The following is a 14765-nucleotide window of genomic DNA, read 5'->3' as shown; positions in this document are numbered from 1 at the left end:
GCCTAGCCAGCCGATCTTTCCTAAAAAGCACATAGCCCTGAAGGAAAAGAAAAAAAAACAACCGAACAAACGAGTAGCAAATGATTGTTACAATGTATCACTATGACAACGATACAGTATTTGGATAGAGCTTACCTTAAATATAGACTCCATTTTATCACCCAATTTCAGCTCAATAGTTCCTTCTATAATAAATAAGTTTGATATACTCGTAAACACACTGCCATGCAGACATGGACGTTTCAAGCTTGCTCCTTCTTCATTCAAAAGATGGAATAATAAATGTTTAAGTGCCATAGAACGAACCCTAAAGGAGTAAACAATTAAAATTAATATATAAATAGTACTCATACCAGAAAATGTTAGCTAGACAGTTAAATATTAATTTATAAAATTAATATAGTATGGGAGAACAAAGGAATTACTTTATAGCTTTCAAATCAACCCACTGTATAATAGTCAATTGTTTTTTAGGTTTGTTTGTTTTAAAGAAGACATTTTTGTCACAAATGTTAAAGATATGCTAAAATGCTGCAAGGCAGTACTCACAAGTGCTTTTTTGAGAAGAGAAGACGCAGAGCAGCTCGTAGTCTGGTAGTTGTAGGGAGAATACCATCTCCTTTATCAGATGTTTCACTCAAAGTGAGGATGCAGTTACCTAGCTCATCCTTTGTGTCAACATAACCCTAAAACAAAAACAAATCCCCTAAATTAATTTAAAAAAAATTAAAAACTTAGCAAATTCGACAAGTAATTCCATTCCTTTGCATACTAATAGAGAGTTAAAGAAGCAGCAACTAAAAACAAACATAACAAACAAACAAAAATTTCTGTAAATTAAAATTCCTCCAGGAAAAAAATGCTCCTGTGTAAAGTTTATCTAAAGATTTTTAGGTGGCTCTGTTTCACCTGAAACTTTAACCCTCTGTCTGTTAATGCTTTCTTTCTTTGTTTTCATGTAATCACTATAAGCCATAGCATAGAGAAAAACTACTCCAGAAAAATGAGAGTAGAGAATTCCTTCTCATACATTTAGCCTACAGTTATATTAAAATCACTATCTAATCTTGAATATCAATGGAATGCATACTTATGTGAAACAGAGAAGCTGACATTTCTTCAGAGCTTTTTCCAACAGTAACCTTTCTCCAGTCCCTTTCAGTTCTCATACTGCACTTCTGCCGCTATGGTAGATATCCAATCTGATCCTTCTATTTCACGGACCATCTTATTTAATGATTTTTTCCAATCATTTATGGACACAGGCAAAGAAGAAGTTTCTGGCAATGATACCAGTAAGCATAAATAATAACCACCAATGATATTTCAAAATAAAACTAAGCAAGAGAAAGAAACCTCACAAGACTTCTCTAAATTATGTTTCAAAGATCTTGGGAATCAGGAAAGTTTACATTTAACTGGATGCTGCCAAATGTCCTAATTTTCAAGAAGGACAAGAAAGACTTCACTGGTAATTACAGATCTGTCAACTTCACTTAAATGCCTGGTAAGTTACTGAAAAACATTTGAAAGACAATGCAGTCACAGGTAACAGTCAACACCAGTTCACAAGAGTAAACAAACTTGATTTCCTTTTGTGACAAGGTAACCCACCTAATTAACCAGTAGAAGCCAGAAGGTGGAATTTTGGGGATTTCAGCAAGGGTTTTGGTGATCTAACAGTATCATTCTGACAAAATGTCCAGCATGCGGCTAGACAAAGACATAACACAAGGCATGTACAATTGGCAGATGGGTTGAGCACAAAGGGTTATAGTAAATGGGCTTACACTAGGCTGGTAGCCAGTCTCTAGTTAGGTTCCCCAGGGCTCCAGCTTATGACCAGTTCTTTTCAATGTTCTCACGAATAACTTGGACACAGGACTTGAAAATAAACATAAGCAAGTATACAGGTGAAAATAAATACAAGGAGCTGTTGACTTGAGGGTAGAGAGGCCTTGCAGAGAAATCTTGACAAACTAGAGGGCTGAGAAATCATCCACTGCATGGTATTTAACAAAAGCAGGTGCCAGACTTTGCACATGGAATGGAGCAACCCTGGATATCTATATAGGCTGGGGAATGAGGATATAAAACTGGTCCACGGAGAGTATCCAAAGGAGGGCTACGAAGACGGTGAAGGATCTAGAGGGCAAAATGTATGAGGAGTAGCTGAGGTCTCTCGGTTTGTTCAGAACAGAGAAGAGTGGAGGCCTCATAGCAGCCTATAGGTCCCTCACAAGGGAAGAGGAGGAGCAGGTGCTGATCTCTGCTCTCTGGTGACAGTGACAGGACTTGAGGGAACAGCATAGAACTGTGCCAATCGAGTGGCAAGTTGGGCATTCAGAAAAGGTTGAGGGTGGTCAGGCAATGGAACAGGCTCCCTAGGGTAGTGGTTATGGCACCTAGCCTACTGGAGTTCAAGAAGAGTTTGGACAGTGCTCTCAGATATAGGGTTTGAATTTTGGGTGGTCCTGTGTGGAGCCAGGAATTGGACTCTGTGATCTTTGCGCATCTCTTCCAACTCAGGATATTATATGAAATAAGACAAAAAACACCCAGAAGGACCAAATAGGTACATCAAAACTGCTTATTTGGAAACCTATAGATAGATTATAGAAGGAAAGTGTCTAGCAGAGGAGAAAAAACAAGAAAAAAAAACAGAAGAAAAAAAAAAACAGATTGAAGGTGGCAAAACTATTAGACTGAGCCAAGAGCAAAGATAAGGAAAATAAATGGGTACATCATAACGGATATCTAGACTAAAGTCTAAAGATAGTGCTAACCATTGATTCTTCTGATAAAAAAACAAAACCGACAGAAAATACATCTTACATCTCCTGCTGTTTATTGACCACATAACTTGATCAGAGAACTGCACAATCACAGAGGATCTGTAAATGTTCAAATTTATCCAACTGTTTCCAATATCTTAACTAAATGCCAACTAAACGACAATGTTTTAAACTGTATTTGGATTTCTGCTCATATCCTCAAAAAATTTAAGTCTCAGTCAATAACAGTCAATTTATGCTATAATAACAGGCTAAAATTTGACTACTACAAACATCAAAGAAGTAACTTTGATTGGCATTTCACCATTTGACATATGATTATTTCGCTGTTAATCTACTTCCCACCTGCTACTTAAGTGAATATTCCATTTGTTCTTTAAGAGATCCATGCTGCTGCTTACAAGATTTCATACATTAAATACGGATAATAGCACATAGAAGTACCTGTAAAACAGGAATGATGGGATAGAGAGCCTCAAGAAACTTGTTCCAAGTCAATATCGTCATTACTAACTGGCCTTGCAATAGATGCTTCAGAATGGCCTTGGCTGAGGAGTTTACCTGCCCAATTAAAAAATAAAAATAAAAATAATAAAAAAAAAAATAAGAAACTAACACAACTCATGTGTTTATATCAGTTTGACAACACTGTAACAGAAAACACACAAGAAAATTCTCAATTATCAGTCACGATAAACATCAGGCTGTTAAAAAAGACTGAAATAAATAACATTTCACTTTTCGTTGGTCTTTTAATCCTTCACTCTTTCTACGCATGTATAGAAAAACCAAGTAGTAAAAACTTCAGGTAAGCCTCAGAGCACCATAATAATATCAACTTATAAATACTAAACACAGTACCTCATTTTTTCTTCCTGAAGTCCAAACGTAGCAATTTCATATAAAACTTTCGGATGAAGAAGAAAATGTATTCCATGGCAGATTGAAGAGACAGATTCAGCAACATTATGAATATCTAAACAGCCCTTCAGTAAAAAATAAAGACAGTTAGTTTTAAAATTCAACACAGATTCCAATACTGCCTGGAGTTGTCATGCAGTGAAAGGCATCCATGCAGCTTGGAAGACTAAAGTTCTGAAAACTAAACATTATGGTTCTGGAAGAAACATCTTTATAGATCACTGACTAAAAGATGCTGTTGCTATATAAGAATAAGAAATGCTAAATCAATTCATTTTGATTTTAAATAATAGCTAAATTATATTAAATTATTATTAATCAAATTATATTAAATTATATTAAAATAAGTGAAACCTAACAGACAGGTAAAATCTCACAAAAAGTTACAACTGTCATTCAGTGGAGGCAAACAGCAAAACAGAAAAGTGTTTTTTGTTTTCACTGATATAATTTAATATTACCGAATACCTGAAATGACCTGATTAATCAGACACTACACTGTTAATTAAGAATACAACCATATACTTTTAGGTAGTTGATGCTCTTGGCCTATTTTTATGAAAACAAACAAAAACCTCAGGTAGTGGATTTTTTAAAAAATGGGCGCATAAAAGGAATTACATATTCTTAAACACTCTCCAGACATTTACACAAAATAATAATTTTCTTCCACGTTTTTATACAGTCTGAGCAATTAAACTGAAGTAAAATATATATATTCTGAAAGTGTCAGTACTTCATTATCTTATCATGTCTAAACAAATATCTTTGCAAAAAGCAGACAACCAGTCAATTTAAAATGATTTTTGCTCAGGAACAAACAAACAAAAAATACTAACTAAATCAAAAAAGCACAACAAAGGAAAGTGAAAAACCTCATGAAGAGAATAGAAGCTGGGCAATCTCACTTCAGCAGACAAGTAAAAGTGAACGCTTCAGTTCTTTTCAAAAACTAATTCAAATTGAAATATTTCTGCAGAGCAGCAGCAAAAACCAAAACAAAATCAAACAAAACAACAAATAGTGACCGATATTACTAAGAATCCTTTTGAAAAAAGCAAAGTTGTCAGACACTGGCTTTCCTCACCCTTTATGAACGTTCTGAATAGAAGTACCTGAAGTTTAATCTAAGTAGTTTTAGATACCAGAATAAAATAGCAAACTGCAAATCCATGCCTGTACAGATATAAGAGCATATCATATGGTAAGCAGAATTTGCAGTAACAATGCTTCTCATGAGGAAAGTACACATTATATATTATCCAGCACAACAACGAAGAACGGTAAGTAAACAGTAGTTCTAACCTTAACCACTTCCAGACAGCAGCGATAAGCTTCAGCTTTTATATTCAGCAAAGGATGAGCCAATAGACGGAGAAGCACATTCTGACTCCCAGTGTGAAGCAATGGGTCAGCCTGAGCAGACTTAGAACTTAAAATGAAAAATAGTTAAATTTACATTATAAATGACAATAAATAGTATAATAAATTATAAAACTATGATTTCATGCATATATTGAGTAAATTTACAGGAACCAGAGATGTCTATAAAAATTTTCCTGTTAAATTTCAAGATAATAACTCAAAAATCTTTCCTGAAAGGATATAGAGCCTGAAAAGAAACATGACTTGACAGACAAAAGTTCAAGATCACAAAAGACGTAACAAAATCATTCTATCAATCTCATATTTGTAAAAATGCCTTTTCATACACCTAAAGAAACAAAGATCACAGTTTTTCCAAAATCCTCTCATCACAATTACGAAAAACATTAATGTCAATCTGAGCTTTAGTAGAATCTTCAGATAATTATAATTATGAAGATTTCAGTCCTTTCAACGTTTTTTTGTTCTGCTTTGTTTTTACTGTTAAGAGATCACAGTCCATCTCACTATCACAGAAAGTATGGACATTAGTAAAAATATAATAATCAATTCAAGTGAAATTCCTGTTTTTGGAAAAGTTATCTAACAACTCTAAAAGGATTAGAATACTGAAAAGTTGCTCTGAACATGTCTCACACTTATTTCCATGGAAACTGCAACAGATACAAAGAGTGCGATAACACTATTTGATAAAGCAAATTCTCAGCTACAAATCACTGTTTTCAACATATTCACCACAATTAGCTATGCATTTCTGCCAGTGACGAACAAGATCCTGCAAGCTACATTCAAAAATCTGCACCAGATGCCATTTTGTGAGACTGCCTCTCTGTTGCCAAATGCTATACGGCAACAAAATGTAATGGAATCCTCATGTGAAGGTTCAGCCTCTACTGCCATCCAACAACAACATCCATTCTCATGTTGTGGGCCGACATAACAAAATAGGAGGAATTACTTTTGGAGCAGCCCTAATATTCTGACATTTCCTAATTGCAAGCCATTATTAGATAGCACTTATACGTAGTTTCCTTTGAAATAAATCCCTCAGTTCTGAAATACTATGAAACTGAGATTTTGTATTTCTAATTAAGTGTTTGACACATAATTTTTCCAGGCATGACAGAGTAACTTAAATTCTCTAATAGAGGCTAACATGGGAAATCTAAAAAAGAAAAAGCAATTAAAACAGGCATCTTAATAAATGAGATGGAATATTGCAAGACACTGTCTGTACAACAAAATAAATTCTCCAGGAGTTTCAAAAGTAAAATAAAAGGAAGTTACACAAGCACAAATGGAACAAAAAATGCAAAAAAAAAAAGTCAAAACAGTGGTCAAAGTGTTTTACCACTTAGAAAAGAATAAAGCATAAGTTCTTAGCACCTGAAATTCCATTTTTAAGAAATCAACCATTGAATGGTGCAAATTGTTCACAAGAGATATATCAACAGCTAAAAGAAAATTGAGTTCAGATAAAGGGACATAAACAAACTGAGATTCCACTTGAGAAAGTTTATAACTTTAACATTAAAAACATACATATTTTCTATAATAAGTCAAACAGTAATACACTTACATATTAGAACATATATGAATACTCTCCTGAAGCAAGGTCAAGTGTTGATGGTAGTGTAGGCTACGTAAGGCCTGATCTGCTAATTCTATTAATTCAGTAAGATTCTTCTCCCCCTGAAAAGTAAAATGAAGAAAAAGGAACTATCAGAATTAGTAATATTAAAAATATGTTATTTCCTCACCTTTCAGAATTTATCATTTAATGTATCTACCACATGGAGATTAGTTCAGTCTTTCGCAGAGAAGTTCACAGTACCTGACTAACAAGCTCGCTGCATTTCAAACCAATAGATTTTAGTACCTGTTCCTGTGAGATGAAAACTCTTCAAATACTAAAAAATTTCCATTAAATTCAATGGGGATAAACAACATCTAACATTTTACAGCACAAACACTCCAACACTATTCAAAACACTTTCTAAAGTATCCAAGAATAGAGTATAAAAAAATTAAAGTTTTAAGAATTCACTATTAACATTAGGGTAAGTTTTTAAAAATAAGTAAATAAGTCTAACTATATATATCTTCATACTTTTAGTTAACAAATGCATTAAATGTGAGCACTTAAATTTGAAGATTGCAACTTTGCTGCAAATAATATTTTATGACTAAACTATTAAGTTCAGAACCTTTTTATATAATGGATGTATTCACTCAGATTTAAGATAACAGGTCATTCCTATTGCTGTATTTTGTTTATTTATAATTCAGTGAGAATGGAACAAGTATTACTTGTCCATTTTCTTAATGGAGAAGAATATTTCAGTACCATGCTAGAATCTTTTAAGCAATAAAACACATTATATTTGTTGTCTGCATAACAAAGTGAAACATGCAGATTTTATACAGTACAAAAGTAGCAGTATCTTAGAGCTAGAATTGACAGACAGTTTGGAGTTTAACTATTCAAATATACTTAACTGTACATTGAAATATAGCACTTGCTTTAACTTATAGTAGAATATAGAATATATAACTGCATAGTAGATCATATGGCCACTTGCAAGTGTTTATTTCTTTGTTTTTACCTAAAGGTTTTCTTTGTTGGCTTCGTATTTGTTTTAATAAACAACAGTAATACTAATGAAAACACATATAAATTAAATAAATCTGAAATACTATGAAATACTCATGAGTTTTCTGTGGCAACACCAAAATACACTTTTTACAAGAGAACGAAAACATAGGAAATAAATTTGCTTTATTATTAATAAAAACATGCTTTATATAATAAAATTCTACACCTTCTTACGAACTTCAATCATAAAGGTACAAGTACACTCAATTGAATAAGCAGCTTCTGAAGCTTGTTTATAAATACTGTAGTTCTCAGAACTCATCTGCTCCAAATAGGCTGCAACGGCTTCGTGAATGCTTGGATATTCCAAGGAAAAGGGCACGTCCAGTGACAGAAGGAACAAAGCACTCAGCAAGCTTTTTTGCAAAACTTTGCTTGCCTTCAGAAAAGAAAACAATTTTCAGAATAACACAGTCCGAAAATACAGTAAAACCAACAAAAGCATTTGCAATAAGTCTTTCAATAAGTACAATCGTTATATTACTAGGTAAATTTTAGAGGAAGAAACACAAATCAAATGAGTTCTCTATGAAAAACATTTTTAAAATTATTATTACTAAATGTAGGAGTTCAGTAAATGCCAGTCCTAACACCAGACTTGCAAGCAGACACAAAAGATGGGTCTGATCCAGCCACAGCACCAACCTCATAGATTGGCATGTTTACTGTTTAACCACTAGATGGCAGAGAATACACAGACCACAATTATCTGTATGATTCCACAAAGCAGTAACATACACTAAGAATAGGGATTTCTATTATTTTGTTTTGTTTTGGTTTTATTTTCTTACAGCAAGTGTTCAGTATTCATTCAATTAAAATTTTGACCTCGAATACAGTAGCACTTTTTCAACTCCTATCATATGCAGAACTAAAATTTTGGTTTTTTGTACATTGAAGGATATAAACAAAAATTTTAAAAAGTCACTAGATTAATATGTCTGCACTCACTTGCAGATACAAGAATCTACTTTCACTATTAGTAAAAGATTTAATGTTCATGGCAAAAAACTGAAAAAAGTATCTGATATTCAAGTTGAAGAATGTCTAAGAAAACTACAATGCAATATGATAGATGAAAAACATGGACAATACAAGTTTTTAAAGAGAACTCTAAACATCTTCTACCACTGAGCATCCCACAAAAACGTTCAAATATGGGACCTCCACTGGAAATAAATTCAAAAGAAACAACAGAAGAGCTACAACACACAAGTTTTTAAACGAGAATTAGAAGCAAATAATAGTTTAAAATTAGTATGAAGCATAAAACATAACTGCTCACTACACTCCATAAAATTAAGAATGATTTTCAAGAGTATACAGTAATAGACATATCATGCCAACAATAAACAAGCAGGGGGCAGCATAGTTTTGCAAACCATTCATAATACCAGAAAAAAAAATGCTATAGGAAGAACATTTAATATTGTAAACCTCATTAAAAAATTGTATAATTTATTTTATTTTATTTTTTAAGACTGCAGGTTCTGCACAATATACCAATACCTGAAGACAAAATTACCTTCCTCAACCATATTTCGGCCCCTGTAAATCAGATGAATTTATGTTTGGTGGCTATTCTTCCTAACATTAATCACTGAGGAACGTATCCTTCTATGTCCTCTTAAAGTGCAAAAATCATATGCAATCACTTTTAAAATTAGCATGGCCTACCTTTTCCACAGGAAGAAGTGTTTGCAGCAATCTAACTGTGAAAAGTGAAATGCTAACAAATGCCATTCTGTGATGCACCATCATCACCTCAGGCTGCTCTGCACTTATATTGGTTTTGTGATATAGTATAGTTTCTCCAAGCAAGCCCAAGACCAGAAGCAATTTGTCTTTCTGAAAACAAATCAAAGATACAATCATTAGAAACAATTGACATATTTTTATTGTATTGTTTATATAGTACCTCCAGAACCTTTAAAATAATTATACAAACTAATTTAAAATTAGCTGGTACAGCTAATGGTACAGCATACACAGCATTTCGTTTGTCATCTGAACAGAATTACTTCTAGACCTTACTTTACCTGCACTTTTTTTAGTTCTGAATACTTTGTTCAGTAATTACCCATTATTGGTTACTCTCTTCCCTTTTTTTTTCCTTCTTCTCTTAATTCCTGCTTGCTTCACCTTAGAATTTCAAGCATTTTAGAACATGCTGATGGGAAGTAGAGAATAATCGTCTCCTTTTGCTTCTGCGTGGCCTTTTGTTGTTTTGTTGTTAGTGGTGGGTTTTGTTAGTTTTTGGGTTTTTTTCTCCTCTTCTCCTTTAATTAAACCACTCCTTATCTCAACCCATGAGCTTTTTTTCATTGCATTTTCTCCTCTTGTACTTTGGAGGATGGGGAGTGAGAGACGAGTATGAAACAAGCAGTCCTTTTAAGGGCTCTTCTCATCTAGCTTCTTAAATTTAATGTTCTGCAAGGAATCCTCAGGATTGACTTAATGTTGATCAATTACAATGGATTTTGACAGATCAGCACTCTAATACAAAGAAAAAATCTCATTCATTGCTAGTTCCTATAAATACATAATCATTATACAGTAGTGAGTAGGTGTCTTCTGTAATATTTTAATTAACAATTATTTCAGTGCTATTGCTTCATATGTAGCAGTATCTTCATGAACTCTAACTTAAGTCATATCCATTTGAGACTGCAGTTAACTCAAGATTTTAGACAAGTTTCAGTCTCTCCATCTCTGGTATTTTTGCTATGTGCATAAGCTATGCCAGCTAATGTTTTAGCTTTCCATCAACTTCAAAAGAGCAAGTCACCCATTGTTACTTCACCTGTCATTCACTAATTTGATGTTTCATGTCTATAACAATTCTCAACTGCGTTCAAGGTGTATTTCCAGTAATTTAAATTATTAGACCAACAGCACCACAATGTTTTAAATCTCTTCTGAGGCAGCTTTTTCCTTTCTTTCTCAGCTAAGCAACAGTGAGCAGTCAAAATTTGTGTGAGAATCTATACATCTATGTAGGAAATGGACTCAAGGTACTTTAAAATTCCAGTTTGGGATCTAAACAGTTACTTTTAAATAAATAGTTTATGAGGTGTAAACAAAGTTAAATTTGTCGCTTAAGTCAAATTGCTCTTCTACATCTGTAGTCAGCACTTGTGCTCCAGATCCCTTCCTACATGTGTTACTCAATGGCAACTTAATAGCTTGTCACTACAAGACAAAATTAATGACTTATTTTCCTGAAGTAAAACTTCAGTATCTTCTAGTGAAAGAACTTACATTTCAAATAAAACGAATGTGTCAGTGGTAAAGCTAGCAGTAAATTATTCAGGAATTTCAAAAGGATAGGTGAGCAGATTAAATATGTATATCGATCACTGTAAACATCAGAGGCTTACCAAAGTGGACTCTTAAATATAGCTGACCAAAGCTTAAAGAAATCTTACCAGTTCCAATCCAAAAAGGCTCTCATCTTCCCAAACATTCTCAGAAATAGCATCGCCAGTAAGGTACAGGTCTTCAACAAGCAACTCAAGAACTTCTATTGTCATCCTCCTGCTGCCTACAAATTAGAGGATAATACAAATTAGAGGATAAATTTGAATACAAGCAAAATAATATATCAATTATCATATTCAGACAACACCACATTGAACAAAGTATTCTAAATCTGAAATACTAAAAATTTGATTTTCCTGTAGTATCCCTCTATTAAATTAATGCCAACTACCCTCAACCAGCAAAATATCTTCTAGCAGAAGTCAACAGCTAGGAAAAAAATCACAATAGAAAACACTAAAATAATTATCTAAATTAAAAAACACTGCATTTGCTTATATTCTAGAGGATAACGTGTTACTATTTCTGTAAATACAACCAGTGGACTTCAAAAAAGCTCAGAACAGCTACTTACTTCCACCACCATCCATCAAAAAAGAGCTTGATTACAGATATTCAAAATATATCGCCTATTCCTGTTAATCTGCATTTTCTGTATAGGAGCAGTGGCTTTCCTCCTGGACTGTTCTATGTGAGATCTATTTTTGAAAGGCAAGGAGATGAATACTACTTGTACTTTTGCTTGTACTTTTCCTCCATAACATCTTCTCCCTCATGTCAAATATTCATTCTTTTTCATTACACCTTCGGATTCAGTATCTCCTAATATGAGGCTATTTAGGTCTACTTATTAGAGATCTTCTTACTTGGTACAGTTTCATGCTTCGACATAAGACCACAAATAAGCCTGGCCAAAGATTAAAACTGCACAGCCTAGATTTACTACAAATATAGCTCCTGCCTCATGTCTACAAATAATTAGAGAAACAGTGAAAGACTATCAGGTTTCATGAAGAACAAGGCAGAATTCCTGGAGCTAGACCAAGTACATTCATCAACAGATAACAGAGGATGCCAAGGATGTCTGGCATCCAAGGGAACCAGAAAGTGACAGTTTGCCCCAGATACTTGACATAGCTCAACTGCTGGCTTAATGACTGTTTCTATTTTAAAACATGGATGAATTCTACATACCACTGAACTTTCTCAATTCACTTTTAAATGACGATGAAGACTAAATATCCCTCAAGATCTGTTTTAAAAATTTTAAAAAGCAAGTTTATGGCTTGCTATAGCACGTATTAGAAGAGAGAACAAAACATAATGTATCTACTTTTTGTAGATTTTACACTGTGCAGAAGCCTTATTGGTACATTTCAGGAAAAAAAATCGTGTCGTTAATGTAGTGAGAAAGATGAAAGTTCATCCAATTCTGCACATTACACCTGCAATAACACTTTGTTGTAGCTGTCGTGATCTACGGACAGATCATCTGGCAGTCCTGAAAAGTATTGCAAAAATTACAGAAGCTCTGCAACATGCAAGTATACTGATTGATATAATAAAGGAAACTACTTTCGCCTATATAATTAACTCTGCTTATACTGCATCTCAAAATTCATTGCTTGATTTCTGTAACTAGACACCACCAGCTTAGGACTAGCTGTTTTCCAATCAAGCAGTAACTTTTTCATACCATACAATAAATAAGTGCAGTGACATCGGATGATAAGGAAAATATTTTATAAACAGTAATAGAAATATCATAATTAATTAATTGAAATGCTGACCCCACTGTTCCAACTTTATAGGCCAGTACAATCTCAGGACCAACATAAGAACCAGTTGATAGATGCAACAGGTAGTCATTTTCTTTTTCATTATCAAATAGGACAGAGTCAGTACTGTTAATTTTTTTCCAGAATAATTTAGCACAATTAGTATTTATTTTTTTAGTTTCTACATTACACAAATATAAAGAACTCTACCAAGAGAATGATGCTACATAGTCAATTAGTCTACCATGGACTTCCTAATAGGCAGCCTGCTGATATAACCTGACTGTACTGGTATAATCTCCTAATTCATATATAAACACATTAATGACTCTGATTTTAAAAGCAAATAATACAGTAGCAAATTACACTAAACATAAATTCCATTCACCATGTAATGTTGATATTTCTACCAAAGAATTCAACAATTACGGTAAAGGATAATTAACGCAATAGCAAATTCAAAGTTGAAATAAGTATATACAGCTGAACAAACTGACTCATTTAGCAAATTGTTTAAAAATTTCACAAATATTAAACAAAATGGAAACTCAAGTGTAATCATCTCTCCCCACAACAATCTGCTTAGAAACTATCACAAAGACATGAATGCATTACATGTAGTCATACCCACAGTAACTGTAGGTAGTGCCAGCAAGAGTGGCAGATGCCATAAGGAGCCATCAATGCCAATAGACATATATACAGCTATCACTTCTAGTTGTTTTAAACCATCTAATACAATTCTTCTTATAGATTCATGTTAATCAGAGGCAGACAAAGAGCAAATACAAAGATATGCGGAGAGACTAAACTCTCAATCTGTCTGTACATTAGGTTAAAATGACATGACTGCTGACATGACCCTGGAAGAGCCACAAAACAGGACATTAGTTAAGAAGAATGGAATTATCTCCATCATCTTATGCTATTTCTAAGTGAAACTGAAATGTTACTATGAAAACCTCTAACTTGTTACAATATTGGCAAAGAAAAGCAAATGGAAATTAAGTAACAGAAATAGTCAGTCTCCAACCCCAATTCTGATCCACCATAGTTTTTGTATCTATTCTTGGCTTTGTAAGAGTATGTTCACACCTACAGAGTTGGATCAAAACCAGATGGAAGAGTTTGATCTTTCAAGTAAACTAGCTGAATAGAGGGGGAGTAATAACATGTTACAATACATATTGGTTTTAGTTTTAAACATGTATCTTGCAAATCCACCAAAATCTTACATGAATAAATTGGCAAGATACTGATTTCCCAATATGTAGGGTAATCAACGTCTTTTAAGAGATATTATTACTAAACGTAAAGTAAGAAGGATACATCAATGACCAAAATAAATCAGTTGCAGTTCAGATTTAAATAATTGTCTTTAAGACATCCAGTATTAACACTGGTTTTAAACCACTAAACTTGACCAACAAGATGGCTTAAAGCTAACAACAAAAAGAAAACAAAGTAAACAAAACAAACAAAAAAAAAACAGAAAAACTAAAAAAGCCACCAAATAACTACTGATATCTGAAATGATTCCATGTCACAAGCTAGATCAGTACAGCGAATGAAAAACTTCCATCTCAACAAAGAACAGAATTTGAGCTTAACAAAGAGATGTTATATTGTAAAATATATCAAATAAGTGAATTTTACAGTACACTTACTAATTTCCTTTCACTTTGTAATTTAAACAGCTGAAAGAAAAAGAGGGATTATTTTATACCATGTAAGGTGGTAATGATGCTAATAAATGTGCCTGTCAACTTTACTGAAAAATAAAATAAAATCAGAAAACACCATTACATGAGAACAGTGCATTACTACATATCCCTGTCTCACAAAGTCACAGTGAGACTACACATCACAAGGTTTCAGATCAATGGGAACAGGATGAAAAAAAGGAAA

The 14765-nt window shown here is 33.4% G+C and overlaps 1 protein-coding gene across 1 annotated transcript; it reads right to left on the bottom strand.

Annotated features, from left to right (window-relative positions):
• Positions 1-15: 15 nt before the first annotated feature.
• Positions 16-11325, bottom strand: LOC104910242 (rotatin-like). Its single transcript, XM_010708712.2, has 9 exons — positions 11187-11325; positions 9436-9606; positions 7925-8137; positions 6682-6794; positions 5022-5148; positions 3657-3781; positions 3240-3356; positions 550-686; positions 16-307 (listed from the first exon to the last, which is right to left on the bottom strand). The coding sequence occupies exons 1-7, from the start codon at positions 11289-11291 to the stop codon at positions 3353-3355; spliced, it is 858 nt and encodes a 285-aa protein (XP_010707014.1). The 5' UTR covers positions 11292-11325; the 3' UTR covers positions 16-307; positions 550-686; positions 3240-3352.
• Positions 11326-14765: the final 3440 nt, after the last annotated feature.

The sequence above is a fragment of the Meleagris gallopavo genome, chromosome 3 (assembly GCF_000146605.3).
Source record: "Meleagris gallopavo isolate NT-WF06-2002-E0010 breed Aviagen turkey brand Nicholas breeding stock chromosome 3, Turkey_5.1, whole genome shotgun sequence".
NCBI classification, from domain to species: Eukaryota; Metazoa; Chordata; class Aves; order Galliformes; family Phasianidae; genus Meleagris; species Meleagris gallopavo.
Note: the sequence above shows the minus strand (reverse complement) of the source record. Positions and strands in the feature narration are given on the sequence as shown.

Bases quoted from the DNA above. Each gene is read 5' to 3' on its own strand.
- LOC104910242 (XM_010708712.2), bottom strand. From the start codon at position 11,291: ATGACAATAGAAGTTCTTGAGTTGCTTGTTGAAGACCTGTACCTTACT. The intron at 9,607-11,186 runs GTAAGATTTCTT...ATTTGTTTTCAG, and splicing joins GCCTTTTTGGATTGGAACTG to AAAGACAAATTGCTTCTGGT. The intron at 5,149-6,681 runs GTAAGTGTATTA...TTTCATTTTAAG, and splicing joins ATTCATATATGTTCTAATAT to TTCTAAGTCTGCTCAGGCTG.